The sequence below is a fragment of the Erpetoichthys calabaricus genome, chromosome 14 (assembly GCF_900747795.2).
Source record: "Erpetoichthys calabaricus chromosome 14, fErpCal1.3, whole genome shotgun sequence".
NCBI lineage: Eukaryota > Metazoa > Chordata > Cladistia > Polypteriformes > Polypteridae > Erpetoichthys > Erpetoichthys calabaricus.
Genome location: NC_041407.2, coordinates 21,581,375 through 21,603,857, shown reverse-complemented (window position 1 = coordinate 21,603,857; position 22,483 = coordinate 21,581,375). Strand labels below are relative to the sequence as shown.

At 36.0% G+C, this 22,483-nt stretch overlaps 1 protein-coding gene across 5 annotated transcripts in view; it reads right to left on the bottom strand.

Moving 5' to 3' along the window:
* Positions 1 to 22,483, bottom strand: part of stxbp4 (syntaxin binding protein 4) — a 184,544-nt gene that overhangs the window by 85,453 nt on the left and 76,608 nt on the right. For all 5 annotated transcript variants that reach the window (XM_028818679.2, XM_028818677.2, XM_028818680.2 and 2 more), the window contains 5 exons: positions 20,115 to 20,203; positions 14,265 to 14,361; positions 9,461 to 9,576; positions 7,744 to 7,827; positions 1,431 to 1,496 (listed from right to left, as the gene is read on the bottom strand). In XM_028818679.2, coding sequence (XP_028674512.2) covers positions 1,431 to 1,496; positions 7,744 to 7,827; positions 9,461 to 9,576; positions 14,265 to 14,361; positions 20,115 to 20,203 — 452 coding nt within the window. The remainder of the gene's footprint in view (positions 1 to 1,430; positions 1,497 to 7,743; positions 7,828 to 9,460; positions 9,577 to 14,264; positions 14,362 to 20,114; positions 20,204 to 22,483) is intronic.

Sequence of the window (22,483 nt, the reverse complement as noted above, 5' to 3'; positions counted from 1 at the left end):
ATTTGAGGGACCCAATCTTACATGTTCTTTCTCCAATTAGGTATTTGAAGTTCACTACTAAACTCACAATATTTTTTTTAATTGATCGTTTCCTGCATTTAACTTGTAATAAATGTTAGCATTTGTCTATACTCGAGATAGATAGATAAGACAGATTATCTGTCTATCTAATCTAATCTATCTAGAGATACTTTATTAATCCCAAAGGAAAATTCACAGAAAATATCCACCAGAAGTTTCACTCTGTCCTGAATGGCAGTGCTGGAGATTTGCTACAAGAAAACATGTTAAATTCAAAATGCCACATAAATGCATTGGAGTACGATGACATAATTGCATCTGTTGCCTCAGTGAAATAGAAATCAACAAAAAATAACAAACATTCATTTAAATGGTGTCTTGACTAAATCATTTAACTTTAAATTACACATCTAGCAACTTATTACCTAATGAGGGCAAATTAAGACTTATTGGGGACACCGACATTTTTTCTATATATATTATTTTTCCTTCATTTTCTACATCAAATACCACCATTTCACATGGCTTTTTATTTTTACATGGAAAAACACTTAATTTCTATCATCCTTGGCACTGAAGTTAATATAAATGATTCCCACTAAAACACACTTGAATGTACTGGAATTGTTAACAGAAAACATGTGGTTTGACGAAGTTAAAATCGTCAAAAGAAAACTTAAACACATTTAATTTTACATTAACCAAACTACCTCACAGTAAAATTTTGCAACTGATGGAAGAAATATTACATTATGTTTAAAAAAATAAGAAAACATAGGGGTTTCTAACTTGATAAACCATTTCTTTTATCTCTTCCTATTTAGTTTATATGATAAGCTACAGAAAAACAGACTACCCACACAGAAAACCATTTATATTAAAGAAAGTTATTTTGCTCATGACATGCACGTATTCCCTAATAGTAAAAAAGCACACTAAGACATGTCTACTAAATAACATCAGTGATCCCATTTTAGAGGTGGGAAAAAGAAAGGAGCAGCTTGTTACCATATAAAACAAGTGAGAACATTCTATTCCTCAGCGAACTGGTGGTGGCTTTGACAATAAAGTGGAAGTCAAATTATGCTTGTCACATGATGTCATGTCACATGATTTTCTCCCTCATTGACAGCTTTAAGTTTCATCCCACAGCCTGAGGTTGACAAATACGGAGTGATTCAACCTGTGATTACTTCCCATGCCCTAGATTTAAGGTGTCATCTGTGCACTGTAGCTGGGGAAATCGAGTTCCACTTTAAAAACTAGATGCTCCTGCACAATGGGTGAACATGTAATAAACGTTTACAATGTTAATAACACAGGAAATTTTTCACAAATATACTGCTATCTCACACCATTCTATAGTGACAAGAAAAAACTGTCATCTGATTTAGCATAACACCTCTCACCTGTTTAGTCTTCTTAAGTTCCTCTTGTAGCTGAGAACGCATGGTTTCAGATTCAATGAGCTGTGCCTGTCATAAGAAAGCAAAATACAGTCTAATGCATATGAATGTTTGAATTCTGGAAACTTATAATTACATGATTTGAACAATATGCAACATGGGAAAGACAAGCAAATTCAATGGAGAGTGCCACTTTGTTAACCGCAGGTGTTTTGTTCTAATTAGAGTTAATAGTAGCACAAAACATAGGCACACAATTTATCACAAAAATCAAAAAGGCTGAACTGCAGCTTGAGAGGCCAGAAACAGTGACTGTTACACCTTTTGTCCAATGCTATCTCTTAATTTCAAATTTCATGGAATGGTTTTAGAAACTTACCTGGCCACAACACTTATATACTGTGCCTAGTGATGCGCTAATAATTTGGAAGCAAATTTAAGTTATATTTTTTGTTCTTAATTTGCTGTAAGTCAGCTGAATGACTATTTTTAAATTTTTTGAAAAGGAATTAGAGTCACTAACTTAAAATGGCTACAATTGGTGGGATTTGGTGTCAGACCGGAGAATTATTTTATTTAAGGGCTTTTTACATTTTGTGTGCTTTCTTTAATATGAGAAGTTTGTTAAAATGACCTACTTCAATTCCCAGATCACGCAGCTTGGAGGAAGTCATCCATTGCACTTGCACTCCCATATAAGTAAATCAAAGTAATAAGTAAGCGGCATAGGAAGATGTACAGAAGTTAATGTTATCATCATTTGTTAGCTGTGCACTGGATACATTTGTTTCTACCTTGCAGTAAGGGGATTACAGGCTTCCCCCAAATTATGAACAACCACTTTCGTGAAAATTCAGGTATTCGGGTATTTACTGAAGGGAAAATGTCCTAGTATAATTTTCTTTTAATGTCTAATGTTACTTTAAAAGCAATTTTGTCAATTTTCTTGTATACTGGCATTTATCAAAAAATGGGGTTATCTTATAGGGCATTCTGAAGGTGCACAGTAGTCTCCCATCTTTGCTGGCTGCATCACAGGGTCATAAAGTACTGCAGAAGGTGGTGAAAGCGGCATTACTGGCAATGTTAAAAGTATTACTGGCTTCCAGTTGCCTTCTGTTCAGCACATTTAAAACACACTGCTTTAAAAAGACAGACAGAATTATTAAAAATAGAATTCCTGAACCCTACGAAAAAAACTCAATCCCAGGCCACATTAAATTCCTTTGCACTTCTCCAAAAAGGTTTTAGGTAGGTGTTCAACATTTCTTGCCTCGCTTTTCCTGTCATCCTACATTTACCCAGATTGCTGTAGACACGTAACACACATGAAATTTACCCTATACAACTCCAGGCACCTCACACCCAGATAAACAGACTTCGAGCTGGGAGAACTTTTTGTCCGACTTGATCTCCCGTTGGGGGGGGTGGGGGTTTGGGACAGCAGTCTGCTTGATGCTTGAGCTGATTGACACATTTGCAAAACAAAAGACGCTAATGGAGAGGTGCAAAGGAATTTGAAGTGGCCCAGGATTACGAGTTTTTTCATAGGCTTCAGGGATTCTAGTGTTAAAAACCTCTGTAACCATCCACAGTCACTTTTCCTTCCATCAGGCCAACAGTACAGGACCCCTGGCACTTGTGCCTGTAGATTCTGGGGCAGTTTCCAGCAACACATTGTAAGGTTTCTGCCAATAATAACAACAAATATTAAACACTGTATATTACACTTTTTGTTAGGGTTTGTGGTTACTTTTTGCAGATATTGCATTATTTACACTGCTCTGAGGAGATGTGCAAGTAAGAATTTCATTGTACTATGTACACATATGACAATACACGATAATTTGATTTAATTCGCATTATAAAGGGGTTATGCAGGGGGAAAGCCATTTGCATTATCTGTAATACTTTATAGTAGTTAATGATGCAGACACAAATCAGCAAAACAAGTACAATGTGCGGAACAGATAAATCACAAGCAACTCATTTTTGGAGCGGCGGATATTAACATTAAAAATGCTGATTTATAAGCATTAATAAAAAGGGCATTCACCCATTACACACAACTTAAAAATTAGTGTGAATGACTAACATGGGAGTGGAAATTTTTGCAGTTTTAGTATCAACAGTACTAAAACCCATTTCTTGAGCTAACAATGTTCTGGTTCAGCCATGCTGTTTAGCTTAACATATAGTAATATGTTAACTGCTTTATGTAGAGGGGTGAACACATTTATTACTGTCTAAAATGGTCAGCAAATAGCACAGCTAAGATTAAATGAGTACAAGAGCAACATCACCTAACAAAGGCCAGCCTGAGAAAACAGACCCAATTCACTTCTATCATGGACAGAGTTAAGAGTCTAACTAAAGGTATCACTCTCTATGGTTTGCAAAACCTACTTAGAAGAAAAAAAGACCTACATAGAGAATTAGAAAAATGGCAGAACAGATACAGACACAAGTCTCACCACTGTGGAATCTGTTTTGTCTTGCTGGAGTTTAAAAAAAAAAAAAAATCCATTACCCAGCTGAATACAGCTTCTTTATTTGGTGTGACACCAAATATAATCACAGGTGTCACAGACCTATACGCCTTATACAACCCACAAGAATAGTTTCAACAATAGTTTCTTTTTCTCTCTGCAACTGTACCTTGTTGCTAAAGACTTACAGTCTGGGGTAACAAGAGCTATTAGCCCACCCAGCCATATAAGTGAATAAGAATCTTGGAGATAATGTAGCATACTTTGGTAAACTACACACTTTAGAAACACAATCGTTTTACTTTTAAAAAGTACTATTATTATATTTTTTGTATCTCTGAATTATGTTTCTATTGTGAATACAAGCGGCTGAAATGAGTTTCCTCCGCAGGTTGTCTGGGCTTTCCCTTAAAGATAGGGTGAGAAGCTCGGTCATCCGGGAGGAGCTCAGAGTAGAGCCACTGCTCCTCCGCATCGAGAGGAGTCAGATGATGGTGGCTCTAGCATCTGATCAGGATGCCTCCTGGACGCCTCCCTGGTGAGGTGTTCCAGGCACATCTAACTGGGAGGAGGCCCCGGGAAAGACCCAGGACACGCTGGAGGGACTGTGTCTCTCGGCTGGCCTGTGAACACCTCGGAATTCCCCCGGAAAAGCTAGTAGAAGTGGCCAGGGAGAGGGAAGTCTGGGCATCTCTGCTCAAGCTGCTGCCCCCGTGAGTCGATCTCAGATAAGCTGAAGAGAATGGATGGATGTTTCTATTGCTCATATACAGTACAAATTTATTGTACAAATAAAAATGTTCTACATTGTCTAAGTATATTCTGCTGATGTTTGTTTTTTATATTTTGCATGTAATGAACTAGCTGTGTGATTTCCTGCGTAAGAATTTTTATGTACCTGTACAAATGGTAAATAACGTCTGTTATCTTCATCTTCCTAGACTATGGTGTATATATAATGTGGATAATGCAAAAAAAAGCTGCAACTGAAGGAAATCTGTCTTTAGTTAAGCTTCTTTTACTAATTGTTAATGTCCCTATGTCTAGAACATCTTTTCATCAATACATGCCAGTTGTTTCAGAGACCTTCCAGTCTCTGGGGCAATTGCTGTATGAAGAAAAGAGAGCAGGTTTCCCCACCATTCAATGTTCATACTGCAACCTTGCACTGGTAAGACATATTGTATAGCATCCGAGCATGCATGGAATTTTAGACTTGGCATGGGTTAAATACCATTCCAGGGTGCTAGTTTTTATGTTAAATATGTAATTTCCTACAGTTTCACAAAGTCTTGTCTACTGTGGACTGTATTCATTTGATCACAGAAAAAGAAAATAGAAATTCATATATCATTTGATTGTTAATTATGGAGTTCTCAAAGTGTTAAAAAATATTGTTTAAACTTAATAATAGAAGCTGAATTTTATTTTTTTACTAATTTCTTCTTACTTGCCTGAAGAGGGGGCCTTAGCTGCCTTGAAATCTTGCATGTTGAAATCTGTTCAGTTAGCCAATAAAAGGTGTCATTTTGCATGATTGCTCATTGCATCCAAAACAGCTAACACAGTACAACACCCTAAATAAAATGTGTATGAAAGACTTACAACAATCATCTTGAACTGTTCAAGTGGCTAAGACCATATCCTAAAATGAACAAACAGTGCACTTTCTGTAAATTGAATTGAACACTAAAACTTCACTCAGTGCACCTAATGTTTCGACAGTGCACTTTACTTTCTTAGAAATACATTCACCTGAGCAGAGTCCAAGGCTATAAAGAACTCTTGTAATCTGGTCATGAAATGACAAAAACTGACAACACTGACAATATAAATTGAGTCTGGCAGCAGCAGGACAGACCTCTTTGAAGCAGCAAAGAAGGGATGCAGGACTTCTTTCATGAAAATGCAACTCCATAAATACTTCCAAAAAGACAACATGCCTTATCCCTAGATCACCTGAAATACAGTATCCTTTGATAAACTTGTTTCAGCGTTTGTAGTATTAGTATTTTGATAGTATTATGCATGAGTAATTTCTAAGTCTTGTTATGACAGAAACAATGTAAAAAGTAAAAGATTTCCAAGAAAGTGGCTAATTGGTTAATCTGATGGATTCATAAAACAGTTATATCGCTGAGCATTCAACTGCTACGTGGTCACACACAAGACCCTCACAACACACAAACCATCTAAACAGCTTTTGAATCCCACACATGTCTGCATCCGATTATCCTTTTTTTTTCTCTGCAATTCCCTGCAAGGGTTCATGCTTTCCTGCACGTCTACACTTGCTGCAGCACAGGCTGGTGTACAAGAGGAACAACAACTGCTAAATGCTATTCTTTTTGTACTTACTCAGTTGTGAAAAGTGACTTAACTCACAAGAGCACAGCTAGTAATTAAAATTTACTTAAAATTCTGTAAAACATGCTGTATATTGTACTTTCCAGTTTTGAAAGCAAACTGAAAAATAAAACATACTCACAAAATAATGGAGATTTGTTCAAAGACTAATTAAAAATAAATTGCACAATAGAATGCAGATGGCTTATGGAATGAATATCATATTTTCAACAAACACAATGAAAGCGCCTGAATGGCCGGATTAAGACAGAATAAGCACACAAGCTCCACCTTGTGTCAAACAGAAACCTTATCAGCAAGAATGCAAAAGAAAAATAAACCATATGAAATGGACCTTCCCAATAAATCCTAAATGTAGCAAATGCCAAGGTCTGGGTATTTTGTTAAAACACTGAGCAGTGACCAGGTCGTAATCTAGACCTTTACTCTTTCATGCTCATGGCATCAGATATATAGTGTCTTTATCTGTAACAGTATAGCTTCATAACAGTTTTTGATATTTAGGTCTAGTCAGTGCATTTCCAGAGTCACACACAGTGTGGAGACATGCTGGGTACTGATTTTTACATCACCCACCCACACACACTCTAAAAGGTTCTTTCCTCACTTGCCTATACTTTAGCATAAAATCAACATCATCTCTGTGTTCAAATTCTCTGTGCTCAAATGCTTAATCTCTGTGCTAAAATTACCCCACAAGCCACAAAGCATTAAGTTGGGTCCCACAACTCCCAAAGGAATGCATGCTTCTATGCCTTAATCAAGTGCCGAGTAAATTCAGAAGTAACTATGCCATATGGTCAGCCAAAGTAGTAAAATCCAGTTTAAGTTGTTATTTTTGCATTTGTTACAAATAACAGTTCAGTTTTTTCTATGACAGTAGTATATGAACAGTGACAACTCAGAGATGAAGTGCTTGACTTATTGCTATTGTCTGCTAATACTTTTAAACAGTCATCATGACTGGCATATAGCAACTGCTCCCCTTTCTTTATAACAATGAAGGAAAGTGACTGCTATACATCTGAATTTTCCACTGTTATTTTAATTGGTTCATAATTAATGTTTTAAAGGGACTTTTTGAGACAAGCACTACTCTTTTCGAATGTCCCACATCAACGTTTCACCACAATGTAGATATAGCACCTAGTGAAACAGGACCACATCACAATGTCTGTCAATGTCAATTGACAATGTCTGAATGTTATATTGGAAATTACTGCCCATAACAGTAAGTTGTAGCTTGAAAGCAATGACTAAAATTGAGGCAGTGACTGATCAAAACAAACACAGATTTGATGATTACAGATCTTTTTCCTAGGCAACCAAAGGTTTCAAATACTCAAATATGTCCACTGTGCAAAGAAATTCTGAAATTGACAGCTTATTCCAGCTCAAGTCATCAGCCTGACTGTACTCCATCAAGAGATAAAAGTATACTAACATAAACCAAACATCACCTGCAGCTGCTTCACCTCCTGTAAAGCTGCCATTTGAAGTAGTTGCTCTGTTTCTACAAGTTCTCCAGAATCCAAACAAATACACTGCAACAAAAGCATATATATTAATTAGCTGGCAGTAAAAAAATTATGTATTGTACATGCTTTTTAATATTATTACTTATATGTTTATCCCAAAATACTTCAGCCATCCATCAGACTGATTATTTAAAAAGAGTGGTTTTCATATTACATTAACTATATTAATTTAACATCACTTCCTATCTGCTTATAAAACTGTGAGATTTTTTATTTGATTTGAAAATTGTAATATGCATAAATGCTACAGTATGTATTTAGAAGAGAGAAACCCTTTCCAAGGGTGAGAGGATGGATAGAAACATGCTTATGCAGGTAAAAAGGCTGTGCACTTAAGATATTAGCCATTAATGGCACAAGATATAATCAATTTCTTTGAATACTTTAATAATGAACAAAACCTGCAGCAAACAACAAGACTATCAAAATAAAAAGTACATGCTTCCATTCAATCTTTACTTCAAGCTGAAAAGGATGAGTATACATGTGACAGTAAATAAATCATCTAAGCTTTCTCCCTATAACTTTACCAGTATAACAAGTATAAAATAAAAATGTAATGCTTTAGAATTTAATAAAATGTGAATTTATAACTTAGCTGAATCATCATTCATTATTCAGTATAAAAAGTCAGTGACAATGCTAGTATTAACTGTGTAGCATGTCATACAAATATGCACCATAGCAGAAAAAGGTAGTTTGAAGTGCTTTTGAAAACAATTTTAGTGCTGGGTTAATGTTGGTTTATACTGTTTTGCTGGTGGGTTATTTTATATTCAAAATAACTGATTAAATAGGGTCTCAAAAATTTCCAGCTTTTATTTTTTTCCTGAAAAAGCCTTAAACTGAATAAGCGGAAAAAATGAGAAAACATTTTTTATTTTTTGTAAAGATTGTACAGTCAGCAACTAATGATCCAACAAAGATTAACAATATAGATTTAACTATAAAAAAAACACTGTTACACAGAAAATATAATTTTGGGAAAAAACAGAATGAAAACTGGATTTTGATCCACAATCATTTATTGACACCAGTACTTAGTTCAATAAAAATAACAGAAGAATCCAAAAATTAATGTACTAAAAAATTGTTTTATGAATATTTGCAGTTCATGTTTTCATAGTATTCATGCACATAAGTCAATTGTGTTTTAAATGTAAATAATTTGAAAAAGATGGACATTAATATCAGATGAGGCAAGGAATTTTTACTGCCCATGCTCACTTTATAGAAAGACCGAGTTCTACTATTTTATTCTAATACAATTATGCAAGGGTACACCTTACTGTGGCAAACAGACTACTATCTTCGTGTTGGAACGATGAATCATGCTAGCTAATTGTAATACCAATCATGCCTATTTGTACGATGCTGTTTTAAGCACCAGACCTTTTTAATGGTAGTTACTGCTTCAAGAAATTGTCATGGTGTCCGCCAAAACAATGCTATATAATAAAGTTTGAATTAGTGACTATGAAAATTTCAAGTGACTAATATTTTAAGAATTATTAGTAGCAATTAAGTGTAATGAATTCTGAAACACTGGTAAAACATGAATTAATATTTACATACTGTATAATGTACAAAACATTTTGCAATCCAAAATTCAAAAAATTCAAAGCAGAGAAATAATTACCTTACTTTCATCTATTGGTTCCAAAATATCTGTAAGACCAGCAGTTAAAAGCCCTTGTCCAATTCCAAATTCATCGACCTGCAACTTAAACAGATCTGTGGCAATCTGAACAAAATCTGTCAACAAAACACAGAGGTTTCAAGATAAGTGTCATGTTCTGGCTCATAGTCAAAATTAAAATCAATAAGCAAATTAAACTAAACAATACAAAGAAAAAACAAAGTAATGTAATATAAGTGATGCTTTCCCTTGAAATAGAAGTCTTAGTTTTGTTACACTGGATGTAGAGCACTCTGCATGGTTAGCTGCCTACAATGAGACAGGATCAATACTGCATACTGCAAAATACATAAGCTTTCCTGAGGTTAATTAAAGTATTACCTCAAAATCAAAAACAAATCAGTAAAGCTCCAGGACTATGTGGATGCAAATGCTAGTTTGCAAAGCCAAGAACAACAACAACATTTATTTATATAGCATATTTTCATAAAAACAATGTAGCTCAAAGTGCTTTGCAAAATGTCAAAGAGAATGTTACAAGAAAAGAAAAACAAATAAGATTAGGGAATAATATTAAAGAATAAGTAACAAAGAAAAAACAAGTAAATCTATATCATCTTAAAAAAACAGATAAATATCAAGTAGAAATGTAGCATCCAAATATAAAATACCATGATGCAAGTCTTTAACACTAGAATTACCAGAGCCTACGAAAAAACTCGTAGATCCATTCACATTAAATCGCTTCTCACCTCTCCGTCAGTGTCTTTTGTCCTATAAATGTGCCGATTAAGACAAGCAGCAAGCAGCCGGGTATTCCATCCCCCCACCATTGCAGAAAGTTCACAAAACTCTCCCAGCTCATGCCTTGTTTGATTATCTGGGAGTGAACTGCTGGAGTTTTTGAGTGGAAATCATAGATCATTATTTGGTACACATGCATTTCATCTGTGTTTCATTTCTACAGTAATCTGTGTAAACACATTGTTAAAACAGAAACTTTTTCATATTTTAGTAAGAAATGTTACAAAATGTAGGCATAAACTATAGAATGTATAAACATTTTCACAAAAGGTTCAAGGACGATACAACAGCTTCCGCGGCGTAGCGGTAAGATTTGCCGACTTATAATCAAGATTCACCGGTTCGATCCCGAGTGTCTCCTGTATTTGCTGTTTTCAGTAGTGAGCTGCTCTTATTGTTAATATTATACAGTACACATATACATTTGGTTTGCGTCTGTAACAGACCATGTACATTTATAGTACTGTACTTGTAAAAGTTACCTTTTTTTTTTCCTCTTTTATTCTCTCAGTCACGATCACCATACATACACCGCCCTAGGGATCGGACGCTGTTAGTTTTTATTTGAAACTGGGAATAACTGTAGATGTGAGTAGTGTTTTGTGGCAATGGAACTGGAGATTCTCTGATCTGGAGGGATAAAAGCTGATGCACAAACGCTGGTGAATCTGCCTTCTTCGTATCTCACCGTCGCTTTATTTTTTTTTATTCAGTTTTATTGAGTGTTCCTGCTGCACTGAATAAGCTCATGCCTTCTGGTGCACGATGTCAACGCAGCACGGAGAAAAAAAAGAAACAGTCATATATGGGACATTGGCTATAAATTTATGGTACTTGTAAAAGCTAGCTTTTTTCAGTTTTATTCTCTCAATCATGATCACTGCATTAGTACGATGATGTTTTCTGATTAATTTTAAAGCCAATGTTAATATTAATTAACATTAATCAGAAAATATCATTGCACTAATGCAATATTATTTGAAAACGAACAGTGTCAGATCAGGTGTGATTTTACGCTGGCGCTGTTACTTAGAGTCAGATCAGGAGAGGCGGGGGATGGGTGTTAGAGCTCTTACATACAAAGGACGGTGAAGGTGCCCAAAACATTAACATTTACATGTCACTTACATAAGAGCCAGATCGAATGTTATTTACCTTGAGTTATTTACTTACTTCCTACAGCGTAAAGTCACAAGCAGAGTGCATGCTCAAAAAATACGTGTAATGCCATGAAAAGTGCCTGCTGACACTTTAGTACGCAAGCAATGGTACAAGAATGCAGTTAGACTTTTTTTTGGGGCACATACACCATCCAGATCTAAACACTAGTGTGTAGAGTTGCTTGCGTACTGAAGAGTCCATAGCTGCAGGTGGAGCTGCCGTTGCTGTACTTAGTAATGTAAGAGCCAGATTGAACGTTATTTACCTATTTACCTTTATTTATTTACTTACTTCCTACAGCGTAAAGTCACAAATAGAGTGCGGAGCTTCCCATGTATATATACGAAGTACAGCGATGGCAAAAGTGCATTCTTGCTCCGATGTAGAACAGTCGTCATGATCTGAGTTCACCTCTGTTATAGCACGTTTTTAGGTGAAAACAGCTGTGTCAAATGCGAGAGAATAAAACTGAATAAAAAAAAAAAAAAAAAAAAACAAAGCTAACCTTTACTAGTATCATAAATTACACCGGCTGCTACAGACTGGAATCAAATGTATGTTTTTATTCTAAAATAGCAAGAATACAAGCAGCTCATTTCTCAAAACAGACTCGTCTGGGATCGAACCCGTGAAGTTTTGATTACCATTCAACAGTTGATACCGTTGCGCCGCCGAAGCAGTCGTAGCAAACGCGTGTCAATGTCACACCCTAACGCAGGTTCTTTTTCTGCAGTTATATTTTTGAATAAAAGCACACTTGTTCTGTTATATTTGTACCTTTTGTGAAAGTGTTCCTTTGATATTTGGACTTCAGGCTTCACACATTATAAACTTCATGTCTACATTTTGTCAATTATTACTAAAACATGAAAAACGTTTCTGTTTTAACAATGTGTTTACATAGATTGTTGTAGACACGGAACACACATGAAATGCAAGTGTTCCAAATAACTATACAGTAATCCCTCCTCCATCGCGGGGGTTGCGTTCCAGAGCCACCCGCGAAATAAGAAAATCCGCGAAGTAGAAACCATATGTTTATATGGTTATTTTTATATTGTCATGCTTGGGTCACAGATTTGTGCAGAAACACAGGAGGTTGTAGAGAGACAGGAGTGTTATTCAAACACTGCAAACAAACATTTGTCTCTTTTTCAAAAGTTTAAACTGTGCTCCATGACAAGACAGAGATGACAGTTCTGTCTCACAATTAAAAGAATGCAAACATATCTTTCTCTTCAAAGGAAACAGAGAGGAAAGCAAATAAATCAATAGGGCTGTTTGGCTTTTAAGTATGCGAAGCACCGCCGGTACAAAGCTGTTGAAGGCGGCAGCTCACACCCCCTCCGTCAGGAGCAGGGGGAGAGAGAGAGAGAGAGAGAGACAGAGAGAGACAGAGAAAAACAAAGTCAAAAATCAATACGTGCCCTTTGAGCTTTTAAGTATGTGAAGCACCGTGCAGCATGTCGCTTCACGAAGCAGCTGCACAAAGAAGGTAGCAACGTGAAGATAATCTTTCAGCATTTTTAGACGAGCTTCCGTATCGTCTAGGTGTGCGAACAGCCCCCCTGCTCACACCCCCTACGTCAGGATCAGAGAAAGTCAGCGCAAGAGAGAGAGAAAGTAAGTTGGGTAGCTTCTCAGCCATCTGCCAATAGCGTCCCTTGTATGAAATCAACTGGGCAAACCAACTGAGGAAGCATGTACCAGAAATTAAAAGACCCATTGTCCTCAGAAATCCGCGAACCAGCAAAAAATCCGCGATATATATTTAAATATGCTTACATATAAAATCCGCGATAGAGTGAAGACGCGAAAGGCGAAGCGCGATATAGCGAGGGATCACTGTATAGTATTTATAAAAGGTGTCATTTTGCTCGACTTCTCACTCTACACAACTCTAAGCAACTGACACGCAGGTAAACAGACTTGAGCTGAGAAAATTGTGCGGGGTGGGGGAATGTGATAGCAGGCTGCTTGCTGTTTACTGCTTATCCACACATTTACAGGAAAAAAAAAAGACGCTGACGGAGAGGTGAGAAGCGATTTAAGGTGGGACGAACTGACGAGTTTTTTCATAGGCTCTAGTAATTCTAGTGTTAAAGAGGAGTCCAGTGATAAGGTCAGATGGCCAGGAGGACAGTAAAAACAAACACAAAAAACTCAAGTTAAGCTGGAAAAAATAGCAAAGTCTGTAGGGGTTCCAAGGCCGAAAGATAGCCAGGCCTCAAATGGGTATTCTACCTAACACAAGGTTAATTAAGAAAGCAGACAGGTCTTCCTCTAGTCTTCCAGTAACAATTATAAAAGGAAAAAGTCAGAGCAGGAATGTAGTATAGAAAGGTTTCCACCTTCTTCTAGATATTCCCATGTTAAACCATTCAGATTTATAAAGTTCGCTCTGTTGGATTTCCTTCCTGTTTAACATCTTATTTGGTTCCTTTGGTTTCCAAAGTTACATTCAGTATAAATATGTTTCTTCAACATGATATTGAAGAGAAAAAAAAAAAACTTTTACTTGCAGTTTTATTAACAACATCAATTTCATACATTTCCATTTTTCAATGTACTAAAATTATCCAGTTTTCACATAAACACTATTATTGATTTTGTAACACTTATTTTGATAATATTTGCATGCCTGATTGACTGCCTGAATACAGAATATGAAAATGATTTCTATACATCAGAAAGAGGTAGTACGAAGATTAAGATGAGAAACTGCTGAGCAAAGCAAAGGCCAATGACTTGAGCAGAATAGTTCCAGATGTAATGTACATTTATGCAGCAGCAGAAGGCACAAAGACAATGCACAGGAAAACATTCTGTGCCCTATTACCTGAGTAAGATACAGTCCCTTTAGAATCTGTCTTCAGCAGCTTCCGGAGTGTCCTCTGCTGCTCTTCAGTGGGATTTATGCCAAGATACTTCAAAGCCTTAAGAAAAGAGACATTTTAAACATCACTAAGAAGACAACAACAGCAGCCAAAAAATGATCATAGTCCTATGAAAAAAAAAAATAAAAAAACATAAAATGTGACACAGTTGACTTTAAATCATGCTGATTTCAAGGCTCCCTTAACCCTACTGATTATACCAACATTAATATAAACAAAGAAGAAGTTATTCATCACATTTCACAGCTACTTTCACGTAAAGATAATCTGAATCAAGTTTGAAAAGACTTTTTTTCCAGCTACACCATCTGATTTATGTGAAAACAATATAGGCAGTGACCACTTACTTCTTCCTTCCACATGTAAAAACTAGCGAGCGGTGTGCATTTTATAGCTATTAACACTTCATTTACAACACTTTTACCACTTCATCATGCCATACTAAATGATCAATTGATTTGTCTATTAAATTAGGCTATAATGTCAGATAGTATGTGCTGTTCACTGTGGAAACTTGAAATGTCAGATAATATGTGCTGCTCAGTGTGGAAACTTGATTAAAACCTCTCTATCAATACTGAATACCACAATTACCAAGGCTGCTGGTGTATTTAAGGCAAATACAACCAGACTTCAACTTTGTGGTAGTCACAGAAAGGGCCAAAAGTATTAATTCCAAACAATAACTTTCACCATTAGAGATAATGCAAAGCAGTTTACAAGGCAGTTCATTAACTAGTATAATTTAAATAGTATACTATTATAATAGCGCTGAAATGGGTACACACATTGTTGATAGTTGGTTTGTGTAGGATGTTGCCTGAATTGACTGAAGTACCAGACAATATATGAAATAATGTACTTTTTGGAAGTGCAACCAACAGAATAGCAAGACAACGAATCATGTAATACTGTATATTAAGTGAAAAAAATAGTAACAGTTTCAGAAAGCAACACAGAAAAGATGTAAATTCACTGATGACACTAATGTAAATTCCACAGCAAGAAACAGAGGAACTCTGCTTTTGCAAAAACCTACATGAGAATGGAAATTCGCCAAAGAGTAGAAAAACTAACAGACCTACAGACACTGCAGAAGATATAACAAACCAGAGAAGTTTATCCAAACACTTCAAAGTTCAGAACTGTTTAAAAATTAAGAGTCATGTCCCATGAGACAGAACCATAATGCTTTCCATGAGGCAGAGAACTTCACTATGTAGTTCACATAACTTCACTACATTCCTAAATATATTCACCACCAAGAAAACAAAATGAGTTGTAATTTTCACATTACAAATGTCCTTGTGTACATTTTGCTACATGTTATTATATTTTACTGCCATTCACGTCCTAATGCAAATCACTGAATACACTTTGTCTTCTCCTTAAAAGTATACAATCATGTTCTGTCTGAAAAGAAAAAGACCAGGTTTCATTCATGGTGAGTGTGGAAATGTCTAACATCTATACAACTAGCTACTAAATACAATTTGTCCGTTTAAAGCAGCAGTAACTGCCAAGTGCAGAACCTTCTACATGTACTGTACATCTGTGAAATGCTTTCTAAAAACAATAGCATAATCCTGAAAGAAGTAAACAAACCTGAGGTAGTAATACAGTAAACCCCCGCAAAGTCATGGTTCAGAGTTCGCGGCCTCAGTCATTCACGGATTTTTCCTTAGAACTTACGTAATAATTATTAGCAGAAACTGCAAATATCCTCCACAATTTTTATGGCTTTTTTCATGTTAATACTGTAATGTAGCGAGAACAGGAAGCAACTGTAGTGGAAACGTGGCTTGAGATGGTGAAAGTAGCCAATAGAATTTGCAAATGCAACTCCCAGCAGTGGCTTTGATTGGTCTTCTGCTGAGGGTGCTGGGGCTATTGGGGTCAAAGGATGTCAGTGCAGCTTTTACAAAGGGGGCCGGTGACCAAAAGCAAAAAAAAAAAAAAAAAAAAAAAAAAGTTTTTGTAATTTGTGTTTCAAGTTCCTGTCTCTCTGCCTGCCTTCTGTTGGGTTACCTGTACTTATTCGTTTTGTCCTGGATCGTTTCATGTTTGGCGTCTGCATTGTCTGCCGTCTGCCTGTGTACATGAGGACTATAAGTGGATTTATGGCCATCCTGCAAAGAAAGAAGCACCCCTGAACCCGTCTTCACTATTTCAGTAAATAGCGGTAGGACTTCCTTTACATTCCCATTCAACGTGCGGATCTCTGGACTATCTATTTTCATCATTACATTTCATCCGTTGACTTTTTTCATGATTTACTGTGTGTGTTTTGTTGGTACTTTGTTGTATTTAATGTGTAATCGCTGTAAGGGGAACAGGGGTGGTATCGTTGTTTTCATTTATTTCATTTGTTTTCATTACATTATTTGCTGTTTGATTACCAGATTGCCTTGTTTTTGTCTCTGTTTGTGAGTGTGTGCGGGTCAGGTCAAGGCTGGGTGCATACCTGGAATCTCCACCATAAAAATAAATAAATTGCCGTCTTCTCAACGGTGTGAATCTTAGCAGCACCAGACTGCTACAGCGTTATTCATTTCTCCTTGCTGCTGATTGACTGTGATGCATCTCGAGTCGAGTGTTCTTGTGTTTTCCATTTTGTTCCTCTTAACCCTTAAAACCGCCACAACCAGCTATAGTCGTTTCCTAGTGCCATTTGCGAGCACGCAGGAGCTGACTTAAAAGCCTGAACAGCACCTATCCTTTTTGGCTGATTGCTTTGTTTTTCTCTCCTCCCTCAGACATCCTCTGCTCCTGTTGGGGGGGGGGGTGTTGTGCTCCCCTATGATGTTTGTCTATTCTTTAATCGATAACTAACTGCTTACTGAGCTCGTTTTAGTTCTGAAAGAGACATGTTTGTTTGTTTGTTTGAAGTGTTTGAATAAAGTTCCTGTCTCTACAATCTCCTGTTTTTCTGTGCAATTCTGTGACCCAACCGTGACACCCTGCAGCACTGCTGCCTCACTGTCTCTGGGATTGAGACATCGTTAGCATTTACCTCTGTGTGTTTGCATGCTGCCAGTTCAAGCGCAGTTGGCTCAGTGATTTACTTAAATTTCTTCCATGGCGTCAGTTGCACTTTGTACAAATTGTTCCAGTAGTTTTTTTTAAATAGTTTTTATAGTTCATTAGCAGTGTGTAAAATGATCAGTGTTTCAGTAATTGTGATGCTCTTTGCATGGAAAAAAATGTGTTCTATTAAAATTTCACTTTTTTTTTGTGAATTGTGATGTTTACTTAAAGTGCAGCAAAAAATATTTGGCATCCAGGGATGCATTAACCCCCAAGTATGTGGCAGTTTAAGGGTTAAAGCCCCAAGATGCCGTCGAAACACCCTGCACCTTCTAAGGCTTCTGGCAATGAAAACGCACTTGCATGAACTACAGTACATATAACAGTAACATCAGTATTTTACATTCTAGCACTGCGGGAGACATAGCAGTACAGTATACAGGTTTACCTTTGCATTCTTTTTTTTAGGTAATGTATTAAGCTGAGTTTAAAATTAAATTCAGGTGTTTTGGGGGAATATTTAGGGTTTAAACTATAAAAATAGGCATTTTTTTTTTTTTAACCACATCCAAAATTCACGGTTTTTCACAATTCGCGTATGCTCTAGAACATAACCCCTGCGAATTTTGGGGGTGTACTGTATATAAAAAGTAAAATTTTGTTTTATTGTAGCTTGTAAAATAATAACATCGTTTAAAGCATAGGGGCCTATCTTGTTTTGCTTGTTTATCTTTTGCACTCTTTCTACATATAAAGTTGATAAGATATCCACCTGGAACACATTCTCTTGCACAGTTGTAATGTTACCCATCGTTCACAAGTGGGCAGGAGTGGCACGTGAAGAACGGCAACAGGTAGCACAAAGAAAGAGGGAAGTAAGGCATATCCAGTGAACAGAGGTTCATAAATGCATGACGCAATTGAAACAGACGGAATGGCTGCTGTACAATTAAACCCGTTTTTAATAAATTGGCATTTTACTTTCAATAAATTCACAGGTGGATTCTTATTTTTTTTCCCTTGGCCTGTATTTTCATTGTTTTTCTTTCCTGCCAAAATATTTTCATCACATCTGCTTTGTTGCTTTCCTCTGTTGCCTTCGTAATGTTGGACAATTTTCTCTGTGCACTGTTTGTTTGTCCAGGTCACAGAAGAATAACCAGCTGACATATGTTCATCTGATGTTCACTTAAGAAAAGACATTTGGGTTCAAAGAAGGTTTGTTTTTCCCTCAGGAATTCTCATCATGCTGATTTTTTTTTATGTTTTTCTGCAGAAATCTGCTGTATGTACTATAAATATGTAAATGTAATGAGGTGTATGCTTTTTTGTATCTAGGGGTAATGTTTTAATGTGTATTGTAATATATACAAATAAAGTTACTGTTATTGTAGAGTATCATTTAATCTTAGGATCAGTAACAGGAGTAAATAAGGCATGCAAATTTGACTGAAATTATGGTCAAGGAAATAATAAAAAAAAATTTTAATCCAAATATTCTTTCGATCATTTACGAAAATACTGTATGCTCCCATTGGTCATTATGGTGGCTGCAACAGCAAAAAGGAGAGAAATTGTGGATTTTGATAAGGACAATACTGCTGAGGCACAGTTGGCAGAGTATTAATGTCAAAGTGTCCTCATCTTCTTCATGTAATAAGCAGAACTGTGGTTAAGGTGAAGTGGCTTAGAATTCAGAGCAAAAGAAATTAGTTCAGAAAAACTGTGGATAAAAACAAATGCTCTTTGATCAACATGTTTGCAAAGTGATTTGCGATGCAAGCAAACCCAACAAGTAATATGTAATCCCTCGAATGCTAAAAGCAGTCTAACGTAGAAACAGGAATTTTTATTAAAATTCTCGTTCATTAAGATTTTGAGCCCTTATTGCTTATTTCAGTCTTAAACAGCTGTATTCTTGGTTTTAAATTGCTCCTAATTAGCAGTAACATGCAAATGACAAAGGAGACCAGCATTTCTCCATTTAGCTTGTTTCCATTTACACCTGTGTGTATTTATCATGCACTATTAGGTTTAATTAAATACTTGGAAGGAAAGTGAAGGACTGAGAATTACTCATCCATTTTAGCCTTCAAATCATTTGGATGATATCCTTAGAAAGGGGAAATCTAGGATATGAGAATTACCTGACAAGGCAGAGATAAAGCACTAACAAGCCATGAAATCAAATTATTGGCAAGAATTGCTTTCTAATTAAGCAACCAGGTTAGAACAAAAACCTGCAGCCACTGCGGCCCTCCAGGACTGTGATTGAAGACCCCTGAAGTAGAGGAATACAGTACATCCTGGAGCAGTGACTAGGATATTTTGTACCATTATCATCAAAACATTAAATGTTGCAATTTCTTACTGAAGTGTGGTGTCCTATCTCCAACACAGAATTAGACACTTGTAAAATTTATGCCAAAGGGAATAAAAGCTGTAGTAGCCGTTCAAGGACAGCCAGTGTGCTATTAAAATAAATCATGTGAATGAAACCTTTACTTTGTCAGTTGTCTATGTTTATATTATTTCTAAAATGTCTCCAAACAATAGAGATGGGCATTCAACTATCTTATATGTAATATCTGACTTACAGCATTAATGGCTCCTCTTATAATGCTCAGATATTTTGTGTATTTCTTAAATGTGCTACATAACAAAGAGTTATTAGGAATTTCTTTCTTAGAAATGTGAAAACTCCTCAAGATGATGAATGAGGACATAAGATGGCTGATAGAATGGATAAAAACTCAACCACTGACCTTCTCCAGCTTCTGAAGTTTTAGACGAGCAGATGCCTTGATGGAAGCCACTCCATGGGAGGAGCAGCTCTTACTCCCATAAGCAGATGCTGTGGAAATGAAAATATACAATATGAATAAATAATGCATTATGGTTGCCTAACTACTGCCTGCAATCTGAACACAGCCTGTACGGCAGAGCCCTCTATATTATGTTCTCCTTTACAAACACTGTATTTCCCACTACACTGTTTATCAGCTAGAACCTGAAATGCCTTGATACTGCTCAAAATGTATCTTGTAGTTCTAGGAGTCTAAGAGTCAAACACAACAATTGAACAAACACAGGAATTATGCTAGACATTTCTGCACTTTGTCGTATGGAACAGTGTACAAAGACAATCAGATTTATCCAGATCTGAGTAGTAAATTAGAGTTCCAGAGTACACTGAGGCTACATTTAGATGTTCCATACATAACATTCTGCCAAAACATCAACCCTCATTAAAGTGCAGAGCAGATGCAGTCTCAAACCCACAACAACAAAAAATTGTTATTAGATATGTGTTTGTGCACTATACTTATTTTGAAAAACAAACCATTATTTTTCAAATCTGAACTTATTCAAATGACTTAAAATGTCTTATTTTGTAGTGGGCTTAGTTATCAAGCAACCCACTGCTATAATGGAGATTCATTTTTTTTATTTTCTTCCAGTTTCTTTGAAAGTTATCTCCCCCATAATGGTTGGACCTATGTCTTACCAACTACAGTCTTAGAATGCTATGAAAAAGTAATTTGAAAATCATTTTGAATTGTTCATTTTTATTTGTTACTAAATTCTCAATAACATTATCACATAAACAGACAATATGCGACTTTTGTAACTACAAAAGCCAAGAAATATTTTTAGAAGCTGTGCTTTTGCATATGTTTTTCTAAAAAATGTAAGTATTCGATTACATATACAGTATTATTTGATTTGCAACAACACACTGACTCATTATGGTATGTGTTATTATAGAAAACTATGAATTCAAGACAAGAAAATGAAACTGATGAGAATGCACCTAACTCTGTGTTAAAAGTCAGTCTATGTAAGATGTTGATCATTTTCATTAATATTATTAGCACTGACTGCCCTTTTCAAGAGGTTTCTTTGAACCATATTTTAGAAATGTTTAACTTCCAAGTAAGGACTGTGATATTATAATACTGACTTGCCTTACTGTTTCTTTGAAATTGTATCACCTAAACTGAATTTAGTTTGCTTTGGAATTCTTTCTAAAATATCTTTTGGGAAGAGGGGCAAGTTCACCGTGGTTACTGGCAGTGTGGATTGTGTTCCGATTTTAACTTAAATCTGTAATCCTGTCTTCTTGCAGGGACATTCAAGATGGATTACACCTGGGAAATATGGCAGATATGGTAATTTGAAGGAAAAAATTAGAATGTTATAAATTAATTACAAAGTCTTTGATATTTTGGGCATGTTTCGTGGAACCTATGCCATCTCCTTCCCTGGCCACACTAGCAGCAACAGAGACACATGTCTGAAGCACTTGCAAGTAAGTATACAGTAGTTGGTAAAGGTTGAATATTCAGGTCATTTCAATCCATACATCTTCCCAGGTATGTAGTTGAAGAACCACAGAATGGGTGTAAACAAGTTTTTTTCTTCTCTCTATGATGGTTTTACCTTGAACAGAGTAACCGAATTTTGTACATTTCCAAAATCTTTATTTATTTTTTTTAATCACTTTTGGTTTGACATGCAACACATGCTGTTTACAATGTAATAACATAGTCTATAATCCTACTAGCCATGGAAAGCATTCTGCTAGTTCTGTGAAGTTGTCATACTGATTGTATGAGTAGTGTTAACATGGGTAAATGATTTATGAACAGATATTATTAGTGCTGGTTTCACAAAGAACAGAGTAAACACTACATTGCCTCATCAGTAAAGTGTAGGGTTGAGTTTTCTATGGCATGTCACAGACAGAAGTATAAAACAAACTAAAGAAACAAAATGTTAAGGTACATTATATTTACCTCCCCAAAAAAAAGTGTGCATCACAATTGCAGTATGCACATTACAAGCATGACAGAGTTAACTTGGCTAGACAATGCACAGTGGAAATGCAAAACTGTGTGCTACACTCTTAGCTGGAGGACTAGTGTGACAGAGGCTTTTTGTAATTTCTCTGCAGCTGTTGTGGTGCCTTTCAAAGCACAGCTTGTGAATAAATCTGACATTTCAGCTCCATTTAAAACCATTTGACAATTTTTACATACACTAGGAAAAATATCTTAGACTTTTTAATATAGCATTTGTGCAAACTGCAAAGTTATTCTAAAAGAGGCTCTGTTTTTGTTCACTATCTTTT